Source organism: Wasmannia auropunctata, unplaced genomic scaffold, assembly GCF_000956235.1.
Source record: "Wasmannia auropunctata unplaced genomic scaffold, wasmannia.A_1.0 LD333485.1, whole genome shotgun sequence".
In the NCBI taxonomy this organism is placed as follows: domain Eukaryota; kingdom Metazoa; phylum Arthropoda; class Insecta; order Hymenoptera; family Formicidae; genus Wasmannia; species Wasmannia auropunctata.
Window position 1 is genome coordinate 103,434 of NW_012029405.1, and position 26,099 is coordinate 129,532.

The 26,099-nt window shown below is 39.6% G+C and overlaps 3 protein-coding genes across 5 annotated transcripts in view; 2 read left to right on the plus strand and 1 right to left on the minus strand.

The window, feature by feature from the left end:
- LOC105459977 (homogentisate 1,2-dioxygenase) overlaps nt 1–26,099 on the minus strand; it is a 118,566-nt gene that overhangs the window by 15,229 nt on the left and 77,238 nt on the right. The gene's annotated exons all lie outside the window — the stretch shown is intronic.
- Nucleotides 3,188–14,346, plus strand: LOC105459976 (espin). Its single transcript, XM_011706378.1, has 11 exons — nt 3,188–3,316; nt 3,722–3,995; nt 5,223–5,418; nt 6,159–6,337; nt 6,855–6,927; nt 7,889–8,022; nt 9,486–9,738; nt 10,879–11,231; nt 11,504–11,679; nt 11,845–12,035; nt 12,742–14,346. Exons 1-11 carry the CDS (start codon nt 3,230–3,232, stop codon nt 12,998–13,000), a joined length of 2,175 nt encoding a protein of 724 aa, XP_011704680.1. The 5' UTR covers nt 3,188–3,229; the 3' UTR covers nt 13,001–14,346.
- On the plus strand, nt 14,801–25,535 carry LOC105459975 (putative inorganic phosphate cotransporter). Its single transcript, XM_011706377.1, has 8 exons — nt 14,801–15,343; nt 21,766–22,064; nt 22,397–22,642; nt 22,896–22,980; nt 23,191–23,408; nt 23,645–23,794; nt 23,936–24,068; nt 24,500–25,535. The coding sequence occupies exons 1-8, from the start codon at nt 15,319–15,321 to the stop codon at nt 24,937–24,939; spliced, it is 1,596 nt and encodes a 531-aa protein (XP_011704679.1). The 5' UTR covers nt 14,801–15,318; the 3' UTR covers nt 24,940–25,535.

The following is a 26,099-nucleotide window of genomic DNA, read 5'->3' on the forward strand; positions in this document are numbered from 1 at the left end:
AAAGACTAAAGACTTGCAAAGTTGAAGACGCGTATGTCGTCGTATTGTTTCGCCTGCACTCTGAATTCTGTTAAATGAAAATCCGAATATATGCAAATCCGCTCGGTGCATCGTATGAAAAATCATTCTTTTTTTTCTTTTTCTCTTTTCGGCCTTCACCCGGTTGAGCGGAAAGCGTGTCGTTGGCGCGTATCGCAACGGGATACACGTCACGGGGAAAGGATTCGCGTGGACGGGCATTTTTTCCGGGGTGGTGCCCCATCACGGACCAGTGACATCGCGCTGTCTCGCGGCTGTCCGTCATTTTTCTCCGCCACGATACATTTTCGTACCTCGGTAAAGCTTCCGAGATGCCACCCAGCCAGACTCACGCAATACCCCGATCAATAAGAATGCAGCAGACTGTGAAATCACATAGTTGCGTTTTCTCCTGTCAATTTTGACGACAGCAGGATGAAAGAACTATTTCGCCCCGCGAGTAAAATCTCGAGAGAAAAGAATTCTTTTAAGAAGGTAAAAAAAAATTTGATAAGTTACAGTACAAGTGGACGATTGGCAACATATAGTGAACACGTGAGAGGTTGGCTGTATTTAGACACGAGGACGGCGCGGAGAGATCTCGCGGCGCGAATTTCTCCTCTTGACCGGCACGGAAATTAGAGTACGTGTGGCCATCAGCTAAATACCACTTTCACGCGTGGCCGAGCGACGCGAGATTTGTCACTTTTATCGCTCCACAGAGACTTATATCTCCTCTTACGCGATCGCGCGGTCTCTTCTTTCGCTTCCTTCTTTCAACACGCGACCCAATTACGCCACAGGCCAAGCACATCGCGTATACGAATTTGCATAACAACGTACGATACGACGTACAAGTGTATTTCCGCAACGTTAAGACACTCGCTAGAGCACGAACTAATCTGTTTGATCATTTATCTAATTTTTCTCTGTTTAATATCTCTCTTTCGAAACGAAATATTTCGGTATAATAAATTTCATTTTTATTTATTTATTTTAAATTATATATTATAAATATGTACATCTTTAACTGTATTATTAACTGTATTAATGTTAATTATTTAATGATAATTGAGTTAACAATGATAGCGTTAAGTGATTAAATAAAGATTCGCATTTAATGAAGTTATCTCCATTCGCGACGCTGATTTTACATTTTTCAATTTGACGGCGATTAAATCAGCTTTATTCGTTCTGCACGAAAACATATTCCAAGACGTGTTCTAGAATTTTTTTTTTTTCGTTGGGTACATTTCGTTGACTTAATTGGACACTCGAGTGTTGAATCTCGCGCTGTATCGACACGTACGCAGTTTCACCTCGATGAAACGAGAGCGACTGGGAAGCGCGGCGGCGCGCAATTTCCACGCGTACGTAGAATTATGCGGAAAGGGAGTTACGAGTCCGGTAGCTTACGGTATAATCTAATCAGCGTGTCAGCGGGTTACCAGTCTAACAAAACGTAAAATAATTTAATATAAAACGTAAATCCGGTTTCTTGATTGGCGACGTTCGAGTTAAAAGTCGTCCCGCTCGGGGTCCCGCAAAAACCAACGCGCCATGTTTCAGATACATACAGATCCAATTTGCTTTTCCTCAATCGATCGAACGACCGATAAGAAGGTATCGACGTCTGCTATCGTATCGCGCAAATTGTTATAATCGACTTATTTTTTAGCTACGTTAAAACGGATTAATGCGGAACAATATATTTTATCGATATTGCGCGCGTAACCGCCGATTAATTACGCTTTCCTTTCACAATTTTTCCGTACTATTTCATTTAAATTATAATTATTCACTATTCAATTATTAAAATTAAAAATTCAAATTTTCAAACAATTAAAAATCAAAAATAAATAAAGAAGCAATCAAACAAGCTAATTATTATAAGATTATTTTGAATTTTATAAGAGCACATATGATAAGTCCGATTCGTTTACTCCTTTACTTATTTTTAATTTTTAATTTAATCAGTTCCTTTTTTTATTCTTAATTTGTTCATATAAATTTGAAGTAATCGGTGAAATCAGGAATTGATAGTATAGATATGATGCTTTTTTATAAGCTTATTATAAATTAATAAGCTTATATATTACATATAAAAAAGTAAAAAAAAACATGGTCCTTAATCTAGAAATGTCAGTAAAGGAAAAATGTCATTTATTTTTTAATGGATGGTACACCGCCATGAATACAATAAGATAAATGTTATTTTTTCTTTCACAATACCGTCCATGTTATGGACCATGTTTTTTTTTACTTTTTTATAAGAGACTTTTCTGGTCATCAGTTACTCTCATTTGCTTTTGCCTTTCGAGAGGTGGCGATCGCTTTTAAATCGATTAAAACCGATTTATAGTTAGAGTTGTATGATTCTGGGTGGATTCGAACCGGAGTCTTTGGCACAGAAAGCCAAAGCGCAGCTTGTCGCGCCACGATCGCCACGATTGCTAATATATATATAAAAAAAGATTTAATTATTTCTCGAAATAAGCAAAGATAAAACATTTCATATTTTATGTCACTTTTCTCATATTTGTTCTTTAGATCCTAAATTGTATTATCAATTTCATACTTGTTTGAGAAAGAGAAAAATATTGTAAATTCCTTCTTCTGACCTTCGCAAAGATTATATAGAAGTGTTAATCGCCACCTGCGTGCTTCCACTTTCCTATGTCTTATTACGAACCGCTTGCATATGCAAGGTTACATGTCTATATAACTGCAACCTCCCGCGACAATAGTAGCGTTCCTGCAACGTTCGCCGAATCATCGGCGTTTTTCTCCTCCTCCTACGGAATGAACTTTTCCGGTGAACGCGAACGAGGTCAATCTCAGACTTTTGCGCAACTGTGGGTAATCGCTATTAAGCAACGGGGATTATCGCAAGTCCGCGTTCGACAAATGCAATCGATTGCGGTACATCGAAGAGGCGAACTAGAGAGAACAGGGAGAGCGAAAGAGAAGTGAGGAAGAAAAAGAGAGAGAGAAAGAGAGAGAAAGGCGGTTCAGAAACTTCTATTACTCGCTCAATAAGGAAGAGGCGATCGCTTCCGCGACAGGTTCCACAACTAGGATCAGGATCATTTCAATCTAATAGATCGACGGATATATGCCAATCAGCGGCGAACGGTTCTAATCATTCTTCGTTTGTCCTGACGTGCAGCAGGAGACCGGCAAGCCTCCTCCTCCTAATGTCACCCCGAAGATGGCCAGGGATCGCGCCGGGTCGGACTACTCAGGCCACATGAGCGACACCACCACGTGCAGCTGCGTCGCGAGCTCCATCGACAAAGTAAGACTGCATTCACCCTTTTCTGAACTAGTTGGCTATTAAATATCAAGTCGAGAGAAAGCGTATAAAAATGTACAGAAGCCTTAAACTAACTTTTTTAAAAACAGAAAGGCATTATAGATATCATCTTAAAGAATTCGTTAATTAATAGTTTTTACTTCTCTTAATTCTTCTTACACGAATAAGATTTAAGAGATTTTTGTTTTGATTATTTTTTTATTCTTTAGAAAATATACATATATATACTCGTAAAATCAATATCATAAAATAGAATCACAAAATTTTAATTGGAGAGAAATATCTTTTCGTAAATTAAAAATTTTTTTTAAATAAATGCAATTCTCTTTTTTTTCTCTTTTATGTATTTTCGAATACTTAAAAAAATGTCGCTAAAACGTGTTGCAGTGCTCGTTGCGCGGCTGCGGCATGTTCCAAGAGCCGTTCTTCCTGCATCCGCCGGGTTCCCGGCCGCGGGACGGTATCTACATAAACCCCATGAGTGCGTATATCGGCGAGCCGCCCAAGCCCAAGGACACGGCCGAGTCCTTCTACCTGCACAGCCCGCACGATCTGGTCTACACCAGGATCACGCGGCTGTTCGGCGACGCCGAGAAGCCGCGGAACGGCGTCGCGGCGGAGCAGCGCCATACGCCGGAGAGGAAAGACGAGACTCTGACTGGTAAGTAGCACGTCCCAGATACTTTTCATCGCTGTATTATAACGCGCGCTACACACGGTGTCCAGAAAATATCCCGTCGCTAATCGTCGAAAGTGAAGGGGCTTTTACCCGAATGGCGATTTATGACAATTCGAATTTATGACAAGAGTCATCGAACTTACGTTATTAATTCGTAGAGGAAACGTTGTGATCGTCCTCAATAAGATCTTAACTCAAAGCTTGGCTATTTAGAATATTAAATACCAGAGTTCAAAGATATTAAGAAAAATTTCGTAACACTCAATTTTAAGAAAATATTCCGTCAAATTATTTGTAGAGTCGAAACAATAATTTTGGGACACCCTGTTTACGCCGTCGGTTCTCAACAACCGCTGTGGCTCCAGGACGACCTGGATTCCTATCCAATGTTCGGTATCGCCGATCTTTCCGTCTCTCTTTCGCTCTGCCCAACAATATTTATAAAGTTTCACAGATCGACCAGATGGAACCATCTGTCTTCATTGCTTCCGCTCCAAATGTTATTATAACGTATCGATTGGCATATCAAATCTCTAAGAAATTATAGTATTTATTCTCGACAAACGTTAATACAAGAAACGCGCGTAAGTTGACGTCTTGTGGAGCACGCTATATAAGTGAGAACGTAAACCGTAATTGTCCTTCTCATTCGATTTACTTTGCCAGCAGTAAATTTGGTCGTCCGTTTCACGAGCGACACGTGACTATAGTGTGCGGTAAAACGCCGCGAGACTGATCTCGAAGAAAGAGAGATACTCGGGTAATTGTCAGAGGAGCGAAAAAAAGCCACACGTCGCGAACAACACGCGCGCGCGCTCCGCGAAACCGGGTTAAAGACTCGCGCGCGATTTACCGCGGATACCGTTAAGCCGTTACAGTGCAGCGGCTCTTAATGAGTAAGAGCAATAAAATGCGATCGACGGATCGAGCGAGTTGCAGCGAAACGCGATAAAACTCGCCGATACAGTGCGAGAATTAGAGATTAAAAAGGAATAAATTTTTCATTTCATAAAAATTTAGATTTTAATCGCTATGAAGATTACGAGTTCCTACGAAGCGATCGAGTTGCGACAGGCAACTTTTGCGAGTCGCAAATTTGAGCTTTGCTAAAGTAGTTTCCGAAGAACTTTTCGAGCGTGATGTTTTCGCGTGGAAGGCAGTTTTCTCGTGTGCGATGCGTAATATTCCGAACGGGGCTTTGACTTTCAGTGAAAGTGGACGTGCACATCAACAATGGCGGATTCGTCGGCCGGCCGCATCCCGGCAATGGACATGCGGCGCGCTCTGAGATCGCGAGGGAGTCCTCGGATCATGCTTACGAGCAGATCTGCGTACGGCAGGAGGAAACGAGCAGCGTGAGCTCGGCATCGCGTAAAAAGCCAGTGGACAATACCTCCGACAGCAGGTAACATATAATTCGAATAAATTCACCGCAAGCGAGATAAAAAAATCAAAGTAAGTTTTGGTCCAAAAATACCTAACTCATTCTCTTAAAAAAATTAGAAGAATTAATTTAAATTTAATTTTCTCAGTTATAAAATAAAAATCGATTTTCTCAAGTTTTAAAAAAGAAACGTTGCTCTAAAGTTTTCACTGCTTTACAGCAATATTAATTGCTCAGCAGTATAAATTGCATGGGTTACAAAGCGTAGAGTAATATAAAAATAATAGTATAAAAGAAATTTTTCAGAAAAAGTGTGGATCATGTACTGTTAGACATTTTATTTTACGATAGTTGTTATTAAAATTTATCTGGCGAGTATATGTCGTTAACGCGAGTAAATATTATTGAAATCGTTCCCGCGATACCACGAATCGCATGTCAGAAAAGAACTTTGATGAGCGCAGCACAACGAAGTATCAGACACTATACTATATAAAAAGCGATCACGAAGGTAAGCAACATCGATGTATCAACATCTGGTAGCCAACGGTTCGTAACCGTTTGGCGAGCGAAATTGATTTTATAATCATTAAGAAATCGTTTGTGGACAACGCGTTCGGAGAGCAGCGTATCGCTATTTTTGCGCTTGTTTATCTCACCGATAAGCGACCCAGGTTCTTAATCACGAGTAGATTAAAGTTAATTCCCGGCGATTCGTGGATCCGTGAAACATCGACAAGACCGTCTCTCTGACGTTTCAGTCGTTCTCGAAAAACCGACAGGCGATACAGCCGATCTAGCAGCGCCAGCGAGTCGTCGAACATGAGCAGCGAGGTCCACGGCCTCTCCTCGACGACGTCCACCCCGTCCTTGTCGCGGCACAGCAGCAGCGAACGGATCGGCAAGCCGGGGACCAAGACAAACGCGGAAGCGCTGCACGGTACTTATGCATCGAAAGTGCCCGGAAAATATCTGCAGGATGGCCATAGTGTGTCTGTGATTAAAGAATATATATCGCGTATTATATTAAATTATGAGCCGTAATAACGAGTCATTATTAATGACTTTAAATATAATCAGTGAAACAGTTCTTCAACTTTTATGTGTGAAATAAATCATCACGTAAGAAGAAAAGATTATTTTCTCGTTTCAACTAGAGAGAATAAATAATCAGAATATTTATAAAGACAGTTATGTGAGACAGAAAACAAAGAACGGTCTTTTGTGTCAGTTCGTTTGCCTTTGTTATTACTGCATACTGATTGTGGCTGTGTGTCCGTATCTGATAAATAATGGAGTTGGCAATAACTCTTTATTAGTCATCAGGTTAATACGATGCAAATCGACGTCGACGATTTTTCGCAAAAAAAAAACGACAGGGCATTACGGCCGTCTTGCAGATAATCCAAGCGAACAGCTGCGATTAACCGGTACACGTATTCTGTTTCGGTTCGCAGAGAGGAAGGACTCGTCCAGCGCGCAGGTGGAAAGTGAAAAGGAGATCCGTGCAAATGGCAACGGCGGACCTAGGTAAGTAGGGCGATTCGATGCCCGATCGCGAGACTTAGGCTAAAGCCGCGCCAATAAAAGAGGAAAGAAAGCTCGATCGAAAGTCGATCGAGCGGCGGAGCTGTGCTCGCTACACTTCGCGTGATTCGACTCGCCTCTTTCCTTTTCGCCGCCGACTTTGTCGTTCGTTTTCCTTTGAGATATCGCGCGGATGGGATATGCCGTGTTGTAAAGGCGGAGGATGGCCGTTGCTGGCAATCGCCTCCAGTCGTTAATGCACCGGACAAAATGAATAATGACGATTTGAATCGTATATGCGACTCGCTGCGACTGCTGAACGAGCATTAGTGAACGATATTAGCGCATTAACTTCAGAAAGAGTGAAAACATTAATTCCAGAAACACACTAAGATAAACTCTAAAAGAATCCTTAATTGATAAAATTGCTTTCGAAACAAGATAGACGCTCCTCCATCCACTTTATTGCCTATACTGCCGAACTTTCCACATATTTTCGCTCGTCTCCATTTACTGTCATTCTCTGCAATCAGGTGCACGTATCTACAATATTACTATGATTGTTCGCTACGATTCTTACCTTCAGTTGTCTTCATAAAATTGGCAAACGTTTTCTAATTCTTAATTATAGAGTAGACGAGATTTTTTATCACTATTGTTTACTTTTATCAGACGCTGCAATCGGTTACTACAACACTATACTTTCACTTATCTTTATATGGAATGTGATAAAATTTTCCTTCACCAATTTTCTGTAGCTTTTCTGGTCAGAAAGATTATTTGCTTTTACTAGCATATGGCCAACGAAAAAACGTCCGTCAAAATTTAACATTCGCACTCAAGCAACGAAATTTTTAATCAATATTACTTAACAATAACAAATAAAATTTCGCAATATTAATTTATCAACATTTTTCTAACATTCATATTGCATCACATCGGAACCAAGATTTTTATTCTCTAGTCTCTCGAAACCACCGCCACCGCCACCGCCGCCACCGCCGGACGACGATGTGGTAGTCGTCCTGGTGAACGCAAAGCCGAATGCAGACGCCGACAAAAAAGATGCGCGAGGAAGCGGCCAGACCGAGTCCTTCGGTAAGAAATTGCCCATTTCCTCTTCGACGTCCTTTCGCTCCCTTGCGAAATTACCGCAAGTGTGAAAGTTGCAGCTCGACTTTGAACAGAAATACGTGCACGCACGTTCGTCTGACATTTTCCGTGCGAGTTCACTGCGTGAAAATGCATTCAATTCGAATCGGGCGTTCCCTTCTCTGGCTTGCAATTTCGTCTTTGACAGATCTTGAATCGAGGAATAAGTGTCGGTCCACAATAAGGCTTTTAAGCCTTACACCGTAAGATATTGATCAATTACAATCAATTACAATCAATTATTTTTCTCATATTCGACTACGATTGGTCTATTTCTTACTGCTTAGGGCTTGAAATCCTTATTGTGGATCAACATTAATCCGCTACTTCCGGCGAACGCTGTATAACGCCAGTCGCGTTTATCGAAATTATATCTGTTAAATTATTCCGCGTCGGATATGAGAAGACATCCTTTTAATATACATATAATAACTGTATTAATATTCATATAACAACCGTAATTTTGTATTATTCGCAACAATCGCGAAAAGAGATCGCGTCGCGCATGAACGGTTTTACGGCCGGTCGATGTTTTACGACTACCGGTCAATGCGAAGAGACCGTTGTACTCCTCAATTACTTCCTCGACAGATTTTACTTAACGAGTCGATCTGTCTTAATGACGCCACTCGCGGAACACCTGGCCAGATTCGGAGTTTGTCTACCTTCGGCGTTTAATGCCTTCCGTACTTTAATTATCTCCGCTACAATTAGTCGAATTTTATTCGGATCAGAAGGATCAACTTTGAATTCGTTGTGGTCCCTGTATAGTCTTACCAGGAAATGCGATAACTCCGTTATATACAATCCATAATTCGTTGTTACCGTATTTTTACCGTCGCGGTATAATTGCCTCGAAGCGGTCGCTGTTACGCTCGTGCGAATCACGCTTATATTTTCGGTACGCGTGCCTCCCCGACTCTTCGATATGAACATGAGGGCAATTAGCTGAATCGACTATACACGACGACCGGCAATTATAGTTAAAATCGGGCAAAATGAATTCGCAGATGTTAATCAGCGCTATACGGGTATAATTGGGCCGGCTCGGCTCGCGATCGAACGAAGGTGCAGGGTACGAGGGAGGGACCCCCCGTAACGTCGCGATCTCGATTTGGGCTGCACGCGTATATACTTCGGCCTTTAATTAAACTGTTAGCGGATCATGCTCAGCAGCGGAGGTGGCCTCACTTACTAGACCATGGCGCTCACCGGGCATATAATATACTTACCTAGATTTCACTTGCCCCTCGGTAACGACCGTCATCCAATGCTAGAGGATGTAACGAGAGGCCCTCTCCTCCCTCTGCTTACCTCCTTTACGTTTATTCCACCTTCTCTATTCTCCCCGTCTATCCACGTCTCTCTCTCTCTTTCTCTAACGCTGCTGCTGATCGGTCTCGGAACAGCGGCCAACAAGTCCGACGCATCATCCTCCGGCGAGCATCCGCAACAGCCGGAAGTGCCGGCTCCCGCCAGTGCGCCGGTGGACGCGGACGAAATTAAAGCGAGCCAGGCGTCCCACCTGGTAAACAGGCACATGGTACTGCCGTTCATACCGCCAAAGTTCGCCAACGCGGACTCCAACACCCTGCTCAAGCCGTCCGAATACTTGAAGAGTATCTGCAAGGTGTCGTCGAAAAACAGCCTCTCGAAGGCGAGGTCAGTGATCTTTCCTGTTACGTACAACGGTGTCTACTTCTATCTGTTTCGTGATCTTTCACCGTTCACAGTATGCCGTCAGTTGATCTCAGAAGTGACGAATACTCTTTGTTGTTTGTTTAGTTAAATCAATTTCAATTTAACGATTTTAATATTTAAAACATACACTTATTGTTAGTGCATTTCAAGGATATCTGGAATATGTGAACCAAACGAGCAGATAACAAAAGGCAAGAATTTCTTCGTGTGCTTTATCTATTTAGACTACTTAGAAAGTGGTGATTTAGACCAGTATTTATAGTCAGTTCTTATTTCAAGACTGTCTTAAGTAATGCCTTAAGACGCTAACGCGGCTTTGTGATTGGCTTACGACATCTCAAGATTAGAACGATCTTAAATATATAAAGAAACGTCTATGAATACCGGCTTTAAAGTCTACTTTAAGTGTCTCGTTTATAGTGTTTGTACGATTACTTCGTACACGTAACTAAATCGTTCGCGCGCACATTTCAAAGCATTTTACATACAATTTAAATAAAGTAGTTTGGTGAACATCCAATACTGTCATTTATCGTTAACATCTATGGTTATGATTTATCAATTCAATCTTCGCGCAATTGAAATAATATATCGACAATCACCTTCGTAATGATTATCGCTGAAGTTTGCTTTACGGCTGATATAACAGGTGCCGCCAGTTCAAGCCTTTCAGCTATGCAGAGAAATGTAAACTCACGTATGCATTTGACTTTCCGATTACGCAGAAACGTGAGAAATCAATTTAATATGACTAACGTTCCTCTTCGAGAAACGTTTTTCGAGGAAGCACTTTTTACTTGTGACAAAGCATTTCCCATTTTTTTTTTACTAAAGAAAGCATTTGCCATCGAAATAATTAAAATTTAACAAAAATCGTTCTCGAACAAATTAAGAAATTAATATATCTTGAAACCTTTAAGTTTTTATATAAAATTTAATGTGATTTAAAATATTTTTACATAACCAACGCGTCGAATGAAATAAACGCACTAATTCTCCGATAGATAAAACAAATCTTGCTCAAATAAACAAATTTATCTTCGAGCGGTGCCATTATCAAATTTTCTGCTCGCGTGACAATGCGAAAAATCGCGCTCGCAGGTCAGTGGACAACTTGGACATCCAGAGCCGGAATACAGAGCAGGGTGAAGAGGAGGAGGCGGACGAGGAGGAGGGGGCGCGGCGGAGCAACGAGGAGGCCAAGGGGTCTCCTACGGGCCCCCCGCCACCGCCCCTGTCACCCTTGCAGCAGCGAGCGCGGGGAGGGGGTCAGGCCCCGGGTGCCGCCGGCGCCGGCAACGAGACCGAAAGCTCCAAGAGCTCGCCGCAGCAACCCTTGGCCACAATCAGCATCCAGGACCTCACGAGTATCCAGCTACGGCGGACCGGCACGAAGATGAACGCCACCAAGACATTCTCCGCTCCGCCTCCTCGCAGCGTGTCCATGACTAACGGTAAGCTAGCCCGCGACACACATGCACGTACAATTTAACGCTTTTGCGCGAACTCGAGCGCAAAGGATTCTGACTTCAACTTTAACCGAGGACTCCAATTTGTAACGAATGTAACGATATGGCTGTTATATTAGCGATCATATTTTTTTGGAAATCATTTTATCTTGGAATCATTTTACTCGTTTTTTTTTCGCGCGCTATATACGAAATTTATATGACTGTACTATTTCGCTGTAAAGCTCAAAAATAGAATATTACTGTATCGATCGTAGTCTCGGAGCCGTTCTTCGTGCAAAAGACGGACCTGATCGCCGAATTGAAGCGCACGAAGGATATACCTGGTATCAAAAAGCTAAAGGTGGAGAGGGCGCAGGTCGAGAAGACTCAGGAGCAGAACCTCATGTCGGAAATTAGCAAAGCTTTCAACGTTACGAACTTCGTTGATCAAGTAGGAGCATTTTATTTTTTATTCTTCTTTAAAAAAGTATATGTACAATCGTGTAAAGAAAATCATAAAAATGTCTAATCTTTCTAATAAAAATTTGTCCTCCTTTTTTTAATACTTTTCATGCAGTTCAGTTTTAAAATTCTGATTCGTGGTTTCTTTCCATAGATCCCCGAGAAGGACAGCTCGGGAAACGTAATACCAATCTGGAAGCGACAGATGCTGGCCCGAAAAGCCGCTGAACGAGCGAAGAAAGAGCTCGAGGAGCAAATAGCGCGAGAGAACGAGGAGAGGCGGCAGAAGGCGATTCCGCCGTGGAAGCGACAGCTTCTCGCCAAGAAGGACACCGAGGAAAAGAGGTACGGTGATTAATGGATCTGTATCAATCAATCATCTACGCAATTGAATATTACTTCTCTGATCGGCGACTGGAGAAAGCCAGAATTAATTCGAACGATTTTGCACCGCAGCGAGAAACTGCTTGTCACAAAATCGTACGTGAACCGTGACATTTTTCAGAAGAGATTCATCTCGCGCTATTTTACGAGATTTAACTCCGCGTATTTTTAACGCACACAAACAGAAGGGAAGGGGGAGGAAGCTGAGTGCTCCAATTATTGCGAATATTACAATTGCCCCTCGCGTATTGCAATTGGCCTCAAGTTCCTCCGTTTTGCGTTACATGCAAAATTACGCAATACGCATAATGTTATGCATAATATTTTATACGTGTATTAACAGATCGGCCTGATAAAATCTAACTGACATGTCTTGGTGTTTCCAAGTAGAAAGACGTTATTTAGAATGTTTTGAATTTTTCAAGTTTTCAAATAAAAGAGAGAAAAATATTGAAGACAAAAAAAGAAGAATCTTATTTTTCTGTTTTTATATATTTCACGATATTTTCTTACGCATTTCTTTTTATTATTTCGTTTTATTACGTCAGTCATTACAATATGATTTTAATATTTGTAACCTTTAATATTGTAATATTTAACAAAATATTAATGTAAAAATTTTTCACGCGCGTTATTCAAGTGTTCGACAATTATCGCTTGATTACAGACTGAATCAGACGCAGGTATCCGCGTCGGCGACCGCATCGACGTCGAAATTCGAGGTAACGTCGGCAAACCCGAAGATGGACGCCTCGCCGGCGGCGGCGGCGGCAGCAGCGGCGTCGTGCGTCATCAAGAAGGAAGACAAACCTGAGATCGACGAGAAGCGGGACGATCCTGCCAAGGACGATTCTGACGACGGTCAGATTATACCCTGGCGAGCGCAATTAAGGAAGACCAACAGCAAGCTTAATATCCTCGATTAACTATTGCGAACGCTTTATTACGTTTATCGAAAGAGACTGCGCGTGATATAAGTATCGCGTTTAGTCGTTTAACGCGTTTACGTACCATGAAATCTTTTTGAACTTAACGGAACTTGCGCAATGCGAAAGAATGAATGCGAGAGAGAAATATTTTTGCTAATTAAGAGAATAAACGGACGTAACATGATTCGCGGAATTACACAACACGAAGTGTCTTCGATATTTTCTAAAACTGGCACGCCACTGATACTCTTAAAAGAAATCGAAAAGAAGCACTTTTGTGTACGTTTCATCGTAGAATGTCCTCGCAAACCTCCTTTGTAACACAAATAATATCAAACATACATATATCTTGTTCTTAATTTTACGGAAATCTTCCTGGAGTGGAATTTAATAGATATTTCAAGAACTTCAGAGAAATGAGAACTCAAAAATAATCCGTTCGTTTTTTCTTAAAAAAAAAGGAGGGACAAGGAGAAACTTTTGAGAGCTTTACAAACTGAAATATTGTACGCCAGAAATATAATTGTTTCGTAAAAGTGCATCGAACAAAAACAAAAACTACATTGAAAAAAAAGTTAATTATTATCATGGATTATATAGTACGATATATGTACATATGAATAAGTCCTATGATTCGTTTGCATTGTAAAGTTGGGAGATAGCCTATATTGTCGTTTGTCGATCATTTCTAACTATGAAGTTGAACTTTTTAACTTACGAAGTTGAAGAAACAGAAAAAAAATTTTGTTCTTCACTTCAGTTTTTATTCTCACCGGTCGGGCTGCGAACTTAACGGAAACGCGCCGTTCTCTTCGTTTATTCCTTTCATTCGATTACTCCGACGGACATTTTATTTAATCGCGCAAAGTGTCCAAAGAGACAGTAGACGATTCTAAGACCTAATTAATAACGTGTTGGAGAGAACATCAGCAGTGTGGTGAATTATGCCTGGTAACTACCAATTACAGTCATTAGAACGCTGAAGCGACAGATCAGCGAATTAATACTGACGTTGATTAATCACTACAACGTCGTGATAATGCCTGGGCGCGTTACGACGTATCGCCCGGACAACAGTTATCTTCCGCCACTTCGTGAAGATTTATCTCTTCAAGAGAACGAATACGAGATATTTTGTGCGTGGAATTATACTAACTCCCCTTAACTGCGATATCACTCAATGCGAATCCACGATGTATTACCTTAAGGAAAAAAATTATATGTATATATAACAATTGATATTTCTATATATAATATTTGTGTAATTAATAACATCTTGAAATTGTATACCACCTGATTATTTTCTCACCATTATTATTTGAATTAAATGAAGTTTCGCGAAATCTGAAGTAGCAAGAAGAAATAACTTCGCGCGCGCACGATAAATACGTAACTACAAAATTAGAAAGAAGAAAAAATTTTGAAAACGTGCGCGGTAAGAATATTATACAAAAAAAATCAGCCGCAGGGATTAAAATGCATTGTGTATCAAAAAGTTAATTTTCCAATCCGAAATCTATGTATATATCTCTTTCTAAAGCCGAGGAAAACGTTTTGTTTCGTTCCAAACATATGAACCCTCACGTTTCGCCTCCCTCCGGGCGGATGTCCTGAGTAGTACGAGGGTAGGGAAAACTCCCCATTCGATAGGGCACATTTTTCTTCTCTTCGGCGCGACGAACAAAGCACGTCATTGTACACAACGCGGACGCTCGTGACGTGCGTGGTCGTGCCCCTCTTTCTTTCTCTCTTTCCCTCTGCCTCTACCACCTCGTCGCTTCATCGCACGCAGCCTTCGTTACGACACCGAGGAACGTTACGACGGAACGAAGCGAAACGCGAAGCGGGAGAACGACGCAGCCCGCGGAAGACGTCGGTGTTGCAACGCTGACGCTATTGACGGGCCTCCTCTTCGCCGTCCTCGCTTTTCGTCTTCCGAGCAGCCAGCGCCGCGATTTGCAGCTGAGATTTTTGGCAGCGTTTAGAGCAGAGCACAGTTAAAGCGCGACGAGTGAACAAGCCAGTTCGTTCAACGCTGGCGAGGGCGTTCGTACGAAAAGCAAGACTTTTCCAAGATTCTTTAAAGGGGGTTGAAGGCTCTTTCTCGTGTCAAATATCGTTCTAGTGACATGATGGTTTATACGTGAAGAATTGCATTCAATTGGAAGAAATATATATCTACTCGTGCAAGAGTAATAAAAAAAGAGTTAAATTAAATTGATTTTCAAAGAAGTGCACTGAAATTAGGAGACAGTAAGACCGGAAAACCGGTGAGGAGCGTTTGCAATCATCGTCACCAGAGATCCACCAGAGAAATGGCATCCAATCGTAGCGTGCGAGGTAAGTTGCGATAGTTGACATGGCAACGGGTTAGAAGGATAAATAAATAATTTAATATCGCTTTAGATTCTCTAAGATCACAAATAATTTTAACAAAATTAATGAGATAAAAAAAATCAGATGGATTATCAGATGAAAAATGTGAAAGTTTTAGCATGGCTGTTATACAAAGTAAATGTAAAGAATACAGTGAAGCTTAAACATTGCATTATCGCAAATATCATAAATATCATAAATATCGACACGATCATTTCATTAAAATATTTTTATAGAATAAACGTAATAATTAATACGACGACAAAAGAAAACGCAAGTCTTAACAATTAACACGTTAGAGCTGTAATTTTGTGATGTTTATCTTATTCTAATAACTCAGTAGGCTGGAATGACAGTTCCCGTTATTAAAATTTTAAAAAGAGCTTTGAGCAAGTTATATGTTTTACAAGGAAATATTACAAGAAAAATTACTTAAACTGTATGACGGAAATTATTTACTAAGCTGCTTTTATTCGCATGTATTCTGAACAATCTAAACAAGCGATTTTAAATAATGTATTATTCTAAACACATGATATGTCATTATCGTATTTATCGACTGTTTGAATTCGCAGAAAAAACAAAAGAAGTTCTATAATTGGTTTCATTAGATTTTCCACGATTAGCACGATGATCTAACGTGAAGTCATAATTGATTTAGACGATTGTGTTTGTTTTACACATCTCGTATATTGTTTGCGTGCGTTTAGTTTCCTGATTTCAAACGAATAAAATTGAATTTAATAATTTTAAAATGATTAGCTAATATAATCCAATATCGATTAAAATTACAATACTCGATGATAGATCGGATTTACCGTCTCGTTTTCTAGACACAAACTAGAAAATCATTTCAATTTAAATTCAATTTTTAATATCATATTACGTCTCTTTCATAATAACTTTTTGTCCTTGAAAAAAATCTACTGTAGAGGAATAATTTTCTTGAAAGGAAACGAACGGATTCATGTGTGGATAAGCTTGAGTTGTACGCATGTCTCGTGACGGACGGCAACGAACGCGGCTTCCGCTTAGACGTTAATGTATTCTTTATTACGGGAAGGGATGATGATTCGTCAAGAAGCCGGCGCGTAATTCGATAAGCCAACAGTGAATTAAAGTGATAAAAACGTTAGCTTCCTGTATTATATATATATATATATATATATATATATATATATATAATTTTGTGTGCGTAAAAGTACCATTTTTAACAATAAATTTTATTAAGTTATGATAAAATATCTTTTACTATAAACATATATATATGTTACTGTACTCATCACTTTTTTTATATCTTATTATTAATTATTATAGAAACGTAAAATTTTTAATTAAATAAATTGAATTAATTGATTAAATTAAATAAATTACCTAAAAATCAATAAAATCTTAACAAAAATAATATAAAAATAAATAAGTAAATGAGTAATATTAATTTCATGTAGCATATTTCAGATATAAAATAACGTAAGATAGGATGTAGAGTATAAGAGAAAAGATATTAAAGCGATATTAGTGGCTCGATGTATTTAATGCATATGTATAGAGGAAATGATTGTCGCATAATCTATGATCTCTCTCTGAATGAAGTTTACATGAAATATAAGCGTAGTCTATCGCGATTGAAAACTCGCAATTGCCGTTTGCCCCGAACCCTCACCTCCACATTCCTAGGGTTAACACGTATTGCACAGACGACATTCGCATATGACGTTCGACAGAAGGCGTATTGATAGTTCAACGCTTATAGTCCACGCGTCGATGCACCAGCCTCTAATCTTCGACCAATTAGAATACGCGAATGCCTACAGCGATGAATAGATAATAATGCCGTCTGCATCGTTTAAACTCGCGTCTTGACCTGAATCGGTGCTTCCGACTATTAAAGCTGCAAGTCATCAAACTCGACTTTAAGAAAAGCATACAGGTAATATTATTTCGAGCGAAGGCCCGAAACTGCTATGAATAGCTCACTAGGGAAAACGTGTATAGAGTTCTGGGTGAAGGTCGCGATAGCATCTGATCCGCGACAAACGATGTGGCGTACAAAATGTCATGCATCTCAATGTGAGAATGCATCTCCGCAAGATCGTGAGATAGTACAAAGATCATGTTACAAAAGTCTACTGATAATAATTTTCCACACGTTCGTGTGATGCATAGAATTAGAATATGTATGAATTACAATTTTATCAATTATTTTATCATGTAAGAAAAGAATCGTATGATATTTCATGTGTTACCTTGTGTTAATTTTTTATAGAACGGCAATGCGAAGAAAAAGGCGAGAATGTTTAACGTTCAAACAATCGCGTTGGTCTGTTTTTTTTCGTACATCTCACTGCTTATGCGACTTATTAATATTCAATTTTTTTTATTAAATTTTAATATTTCTATCAAATTGAAAAATCAGATTTGATATCGTAGTTATAAAACGTAAAAGAAAATCCACTATCTCTTTTTGTCTGAAAAATACAAAAGTCAATCTGCACTGATTATATCGTATCGTACCCGCCAAGTTTTCCTGCTATAAAAACTGGTATCAAGTTATTCAAGTTATCGAGGTCATCGACAATCCAACCCTGCGCTCAAGTGAAACCGGCTTGATAATCAAGTATAAAGGCGACCGTAAAAATCGTGATTAGCGACTAGAGTCACCGGTCAAACTGACTTGTAACGCTAACGTAGCGATATGTAATTGACATTAACATGTTCTACATACATTTGTGACAGAACTAAGTTAAGACTGCTTATTGTAGCAAAAGAGAAAATGTCATTAAAAAAAAATAATATTAAATATATAGAATCATTTATTCTATTGATTAGTTAAAACAATTGACGTTTTGGAAACTTTTACCTGTATCTTGATTTCAGTTCAAAGATAAATGATCATTTCTCGTTATATTAATATCCGGCGTCGCGTTGATCAATTTAATAATGTACACAACATACACAACATAGAATTCATTAGAATTAGATCAATATAGATATTAAGATTAATAGGCTGCGGATTGAATAAACTATGTTAAATTGTAATCAGTGTCAAATAATCATCTCTCTTCGATGAATTTATTTATCTTCCACGTATATCAATCTCTCGCTGTTTGGCGGCTTGACTGAAATTTTTCGAATCCGACACCCGAGACTCGAACTAAATTGCATATTACGCATTATTGGTATACGTCCGCTATTATCAGAGGACGCGTTCAAAGTCGATAACTTTCAAATACTAGAAACGCAATATATGTATATTCCCCGCATTTAAAGTACCAAGACCCGTTGCTACATGATCGGGGAGCGTAATAGTCGCAATAGCGGTTAAGTGGATAGCACGATACGCGTGGCGGGCGAGCTCCCGATTCACGAACGTCATTATTATATCGGTCAAATTGGACTTTTAAATAGGCACTCCTCTCCAATCGCCCAAATTGCATCCACAGGGATCTCGTCCTCTCCAAGGCAATCCCATATGCGCGGATAGCGTATACTGATACGCTGCAAAGTACGACGGTAAAACGTCGAACAGCGTAATGCTACAAATGTCAATTTGCCAATTTAGAGCGAAACATGAAGAAAATATCTTTGTAACCTAAGTGTAGAATGAGTACGTCAGTAAACATGTCGTTTAAGCACACAGATCGTTTAAACTGAAAATAAGGAAAAACAGATCGTGTTCTCTAATTGATTTCGTTATTTTTGTTACGTCGTTCACCATTATTGGCGTTTCTGGTGCGACGCAAAGAAAGACAGTATAATCATGGACGCAAATTAAATATCCTCATTTAAAAAGAAGCAGGGTCGGAAAAATAAAATCAATTAGTCAATTAAAGTCAATATGGTCGAAGGTTTTTTTATATGACTAAATAAAATTACAAGTAAGTCTTTACTTTAAAATTAAAATTAAAATTAAAACTGTAAATTAAAATTAAAACGACATGAAGGAAAATTATATTGCTGTTAAATATAGATATAAGAAATACTTCATTTATTACTGTATAAAATATATTTCATGCCCGTTGCATCTCTTTTTCATATCTTTTATCAGTCGAGGAGCTAAGCAATAATAATAAAGATAATTAATATTTACTTGACTATTAACTTGCTGAGTAATCTGTATGTAAATATATGGACGTCGGAAAAAAATACGGAATGGAGTTTAACACAAAACACATGAAATCGCTCAAATCTTCTGAGTAACAGTATTACTTCCTCGCGATAAGAATGCACCTGACGGCGATTTCATTCGACCTTACTCACGGTTTTGGTTACGTCAGACACGGTGGTTAGGAGCACGTCTTTGCATCGGCGACGCTGACATAGGTTCGCGTCGACGAACGTTTAACTCGCAAATTATCCGTGTCGGTTCTTTGTTGCAATGCCGTGTCTGTGTACCTTTTCAGTCCAGGAAATCCTAATCGTCCGCGTATTGATGACCATTCACTTTCGTCACACGTTACATACGTTGCGATTATGCAACGGGGCACAACTTATTTGTCGCTCGCCACGCGCTTCTCTGTTGTAACAACTAAATGCGTCAAAGACAAGAACGATTAGGCGGAGTGAATTGACGTAAGAATCGCCGGCTTACCCCATCGAAGGAAATTTTTAGCAATCGGTTATTTGTAGCAATTTGTTATTGCAGATAAATCAAAATAAAATTCTACCGAAGTAAAGTCCATGACATGCGATCAACTTGCACGCAGAGATTACGATCGTATTGGCTATTTATTTAAATCACAGCAAATGAGCTTTATTTCTAAATAATTTATTTTCGATAATTATTCAAAAATTACGTACACATTACTTTTCGTTTCAATTCGTGTTTCCACATCGAGAGAAAGATCGGGCCAAGATCGGTGTCAAATAGGCCAAGGGGATTTGTCATTAGATTCTATATATGTGGGCTGGAATTTGATACTTGCAAAGCATATGATTCATTGCGTGTATACGGTAGCATCCAATGCTTCTGCGATAACCTCGGACGCAAATTCGCGATAAGCAAAGTAACGAGTCGGCTTTACGGATACGATCGCGTAGTGCATGCAAAGCGGACGCGATGCAAGGCGACCTAATGCTGACTATTAATATCGGGGACGAGGTGCGCCTGTTTGCGCTCCGCGATTAAGTGCCGGCTATGCCCGGCTTCTTCGCTCCGCAAGCTTCTTTCTTACAACTTTCGTTCGGTACTCATTGACGTATGTAACGTTTCGCGAAAGCTATCGTGCTTGGACGCACGTGTCTCCGGATTTGCGAAACCGCGAGACGTGCGCGTGCACCGCGAGGCACGGGTAGGGAAAATAATTGGACCGCTCGCGCCCATTCTTGAAATAATTTCGGCGGTCTGCCAATGAATGTGCGGAAACCGCGTCGAGCGACGATCATGACCGGAGAGTCCGATATCACCTATATGATATACGATTCATTAAAGTGAAACGGACGCGATCGACCGAGCCGTGAATTGGCACAATTGCGACGCGCTTTTAATTATTAATCCATTCCGCGCCTGATTCGCGCTGCAAGCGGAAAACATTTCAATAGTATAGCTATACGATAATTCGGCGTTTGCGATAAACGCGACCGAGAGAGACACGACTGAGAGAAAGCGTGATCTCGCGCGTTGGGGAATCTCCGGGATCCCCAACGATGACCTCGAGATGAGTCGCGGCTGTGTACAATAGCATCGAGATCGATAATGGACCGAAACTATACATACGTAGTCGCGTGTGTTGCATGCTAGTGTTACGTAAAAATTGTTTACAGCACTTGGAGCATGTGACATAGACGCTCGCCAGTCGCATATAAGTACGTACATAAGTACGTCCTGTTTTCGACATATACACACTGTTGTCGATAGTTTGTATAAAAGAAATCCTGGAATCACAGACAAAACAATGTCAATGTAAATAAAACTGGCTAACGTCATTCGTGCATATGAGACGGAAGTCGAAAAGGACATAGATTTTTTTTTCTTAGATTTCAACAAACATGTTCATCATGATTTCTAAAATATTTGTACATTTTTATAGAAAATTAAAACTTGAAATATTTTTAACAAGATATTTATTTAGAAAGTATATTAAAAAAACTATATTAATTTTTAGAACCAATAATTTTAATGAATAGTATAATTCAAAATAATCGATTTTGTTAGATATTTTACTCTTTCTTTTGCATCTTTAAATTTAACTGATATATTTATATATTTTATTTCATGTGTTATAAAAATATAAATATCTTATGTTACAATTTATAATAAGAAAGAAAGAAATAAAAGCGTTAACAAGCAGTCATTAATATGCATCAGTTTAATGCATTGGCTGAATGTTTGCGGCCGATTTCGAACCACACGACCGTAAAACGAATGACCGCAAATGTTTTTCCAGATCGCTTGTCATGCAGGCAAGTACTGAATATCATGGTGATTCTCGGCTTCATGTTAAACTACATGCTGCGTATAAATCTAACGATCGCGATCGTTTCAATGGTGATACCGAGCAACAGTAGCGGTCAACATTCGCATTCCAACGGATCGGTGGTGGATGAGTGCGGTGTCCAGGCGACGATGATGAACGACTTCACCCCGATCGGCGACACCAGGACCCCGGCGATCGACGTCAACGTTAATAGAGTCAACGAGATGAACAACGGCAGCACGCTCGCAATGTTCCCACACTGGCATCGGGTTCGTTAAAACTCACGTAAAGCCGAACTTGCATGCGGTGAATGACCTCATTAATCGCCAATCGGCGATGGCGGGCACATCGCGCGAAGAGATTTTATTTAAATACAAAATACGAAATTGAACCGCGACCGCGATTAATCGCAACAGAAATTGTTTTGCCAGAGATTCGGAATATTTTTTATTTTGCTAGAGTTTGTGTTTTCATTAATCGAGGCGAGAATTGTCCTTAAGCGATTTTAATTTTTCTCTTAAGTATAATTACGGAGTATATTTTTTTTCGCTCGATTTTTTCCGAGACCAACTTTTACGAATTCCTCGATTTTCAATCTCAGGAGGAACGAGTCCAGACCAAGTATCCGTGGAACGAATACGAGGTGAACATGATTCTCGGCAGTTTCTTCTGGGGTTACATATGCACGGAGTTTCCCGGCGGCAGACTTGCGGAAATAATTGGTACCAAACGAGTTTTCGGCTACAGCATGCTAGCGTCGAGCTTCGTCACGCTGTTGACACCGTTGGCAGCTACCCTCGGTTACACTGCGGTCGTCGCGCTGAGAGTTGTATTAGGATTTATGCTGGTACGTCATTATATTTCATCTAGGAGCTAATCTAATAAACGCACGCATCCGCCTCCGTGAGAAACGATCTAATAAACGAAAATCTGAATCTATCGAGCATCTCTCTTTCTCTCTCTCTCTCTCTCTCTATTTATCTTTCTTTGCACGTAATCCAATTACGCAATTAATCATCAATCGAGTTTCATGTGACTGCAAACAATTACGCAAATCATTATTGACAATCTCTCAAAATTGATTCGTCTCGCAAATCCAGGGTGCCACCTGGCCTGCCATCCAGCCAATGACTGCTCGATGGATTCCACCGACGGAGCGTAGCAAGTTCGTCTCTCACATGATGGGTAAATGATCATGAACTAATTCGCCACGCGATCGCGAAATCCAGGCCAATCGATGCCATAATCGTTTCCCGCTCTCGTTCCTAGAGACCTTAAAGAAACTGCGAAATACGTATATACGCGAGATAGACACAGACCGTTTTATGGCCGCGACGGGGACGCGCGCGATTGCGTCAATCGCCGCGCCGTAAACTTTGCATCGTTACTTTGCAGCCTCGTCGCTCGGCGCCGCGATAACTATGCTGATGTGCGGGTTCCTCATCGCCTCGCTCGGCTGGGAGTCGGTGTTCTACGTGACCGGCGTGATCGGGATTATCTGGAGCGTGACGTGGTTCTTGCTGGTGTTCGACTCACCATCGGAGCATCCGCGCATCAGTGCGGAGGAGCGGCACTTTATCGAGAGCGCGATTGGAACGACCACCACCGCTAAGGTTGTAGCGTAGCAGTAAAAAAAAACCGTTCATTTAGTCTTAGATATTTTATTCTATTTCAGTTTTTTTTCTTCGTTATTAATTTATTTTAATCTTATGTAATCCTCTGAAGCAAAATATAAATTGAGACAAATTTATTTACTGGTCTCGGTTGAAAAATCTTGTTTCACTTCTTATTTTGTGCGAGATCTTAATTAATTAATGTCTAACTTACTAATGCAATACTTTAACTGTAGCATTTGCCGATACCATGGCGCGCACTTATCACTTCGGGACCCGTTTGGGCTATCATAATAACGCACGCGTGCAGCGTCTTCGGTTACCACACTATTGTCAATCAGCTTCCGACTTACATGAAATATATTTTACACTTCAACATTAAAGAGGTATATATCGTCAATTGTATTAATGGACAAAACCATTTTCATGTCATTATTGTTTTATTGATATATTATTCATTGGAAATGATATTTACTAATGAAATAAAGACTACTAATGGAATATGCTAATAAAAATGATATTTATAGAACGGCCTGTTGTCCTCGTTACCCTATTTAGGCAAATATATATTTGCCTTATCAATGTCCATCTTGGCCGATTATCTACTCCGCAACAACAAGTTATCCGTGACGGCAATACGTAAAATTTTTACGACGTTCGGTGAGTAAAATGTTTGTGAAAATGTGAGCGAATGTTTTCAGAATTTTTTTCTTCAGCGATAAGATCAGTTTTTTTTAACTTATAATCAAATAGTATATAGAATCTTTTTAAATATATAAATTAACATTGTTTGCCCAATAAGTTTTATACGTACATGTAACTCTCTTATACCGTGTACTCCATAGAATTTTTATTATCACAAATATATAATGACTAAACAAAACTATATATCTCTTCATGGTAATTGAAGAGCGCACTTTTTATTTTACGTAGTTATTCAAAATTTTATATTATAGATGGCATTTATTTTTTCAAGCGTTTGAAAAAATTTTGATAGCACCAATCGTCAGTGACTATCATGGCAATGTATTGATTGTTACAATTGGATTAGAATCTTATTTTCGGCTAATGAAAAAAACTCTGATTTCTAGCTGTGCTAACTCCCGGCATCCTTATGGTGATCCAAGCGTACTACGGTTGCAATCGCGCGGCGTCCGTCATCGTATTTACTGTCGCTCTGACAATAAACGGCGGCATAACGGCCGGCTACCTCGGGAACGGTCTCGACATCGCGCCTAATTTCTCCGGGACCATATTCGGCATCGCCAACACCTTCAGCTCGATAGGCGGTTTCCTCAGCACCTTCATGGTCGGTAACATCACGTACCAAAATCAGACCTATTCGCAGTGGACCATCATCTTTTGGATCCTAGCGGCCGTCTACTTCAGCGGCGCAGTAACGTTTGTCACTTTTGGCACCGGCGAGTTACAGAGCTGGAACAATCCGCCCGGGAGCCACACAAAGACGAACGGAGCCACCGTAGAAGATGGTGTCGAATCGGTTCCACTCAAGAGCAAAACGATTTCGTAGCGTTTTGAGTGGGAACGCTTAGACTCTGCTAAAAGAGATTGCGAATCAAACGCGGCGATGAAGATGTCGACTTATTATCGACGACACGATATATTCCAGACGGGACAGTATTCGTTTTTATTACGTTCGATTTTAGAACTGGTCGACGAGTACCTCAGCTTGGCAGTAGCTCGCAAGACATTGTTATATTTTAATAGTGATGTCTAATAACTTCTAGTTTAAAGACTTGAAATGAGGCTTTTAATTCTCAAAATCGATGTAATTTATTTTAATTTAATAAATTTAATATTTTACTATGATTTAATGTTTTACATTTAAAAAGTAGCATTAGGAATTTGTAATTGTAAATTTGGTAATTTTTTTTAGATTTTATCATAATAATAACGACTTAAGATCGCTTCTTTAGTTTTGCCAAGTTTAGGATTGAATGATGTAGAATAATTGAGTACGTTTTTACACTCATTTTCTATTGATAGTAATAAGTTCGTGCAATATCAAAAGAGAAAAGAAAAACACGTGGCTTTACTAGTAAAAAAACTCAGTGTTCACTCGATGTGACAAGTTTATAAATAAATATACAATTTTTAGTAAATTCATATCCAATGTCCTTTAAAAATAATGACTATAATATCATGAGACACGGTCGTGTCTCGACGCTAAAGAAGTGTGCGTCGGATCGTAAGGATTTACGTCAGAGAAAACTTTATTAAAATCTTATTATATATATACATTATTATCATAATATCAGTGTACAAATTTTATTGATATCGTGATCTGGCAAATTAACAACACGACTGTTTCAATTTGATTTCTATAGAAATTGGAGAAAGAACCCGAGTTTTGCAATAGACTACACATTCAATTATCGACGTTAATAAAAGTCTGATCGACGATACTAACAACGAAAATAGAATTTCAAATGATTGTTGCTAACGATACTAGCGCAATACTTAACTGATTAGCGATCGAGTCAAAACTATAGAACGCATGTTGGTAAAGAGACTCAACTTCATCAGTAAGTATTGCCATCTACCAATTCTACCATGAACACATCTTACTGATTGTCATGTCAGTATACAGTTTGTTGCTGTAGAATGATTATTGCTTCTTCGTGTATCCTCTGGCCAAGAGGTGGCGTCGAATGCTAGATAAATACAGCA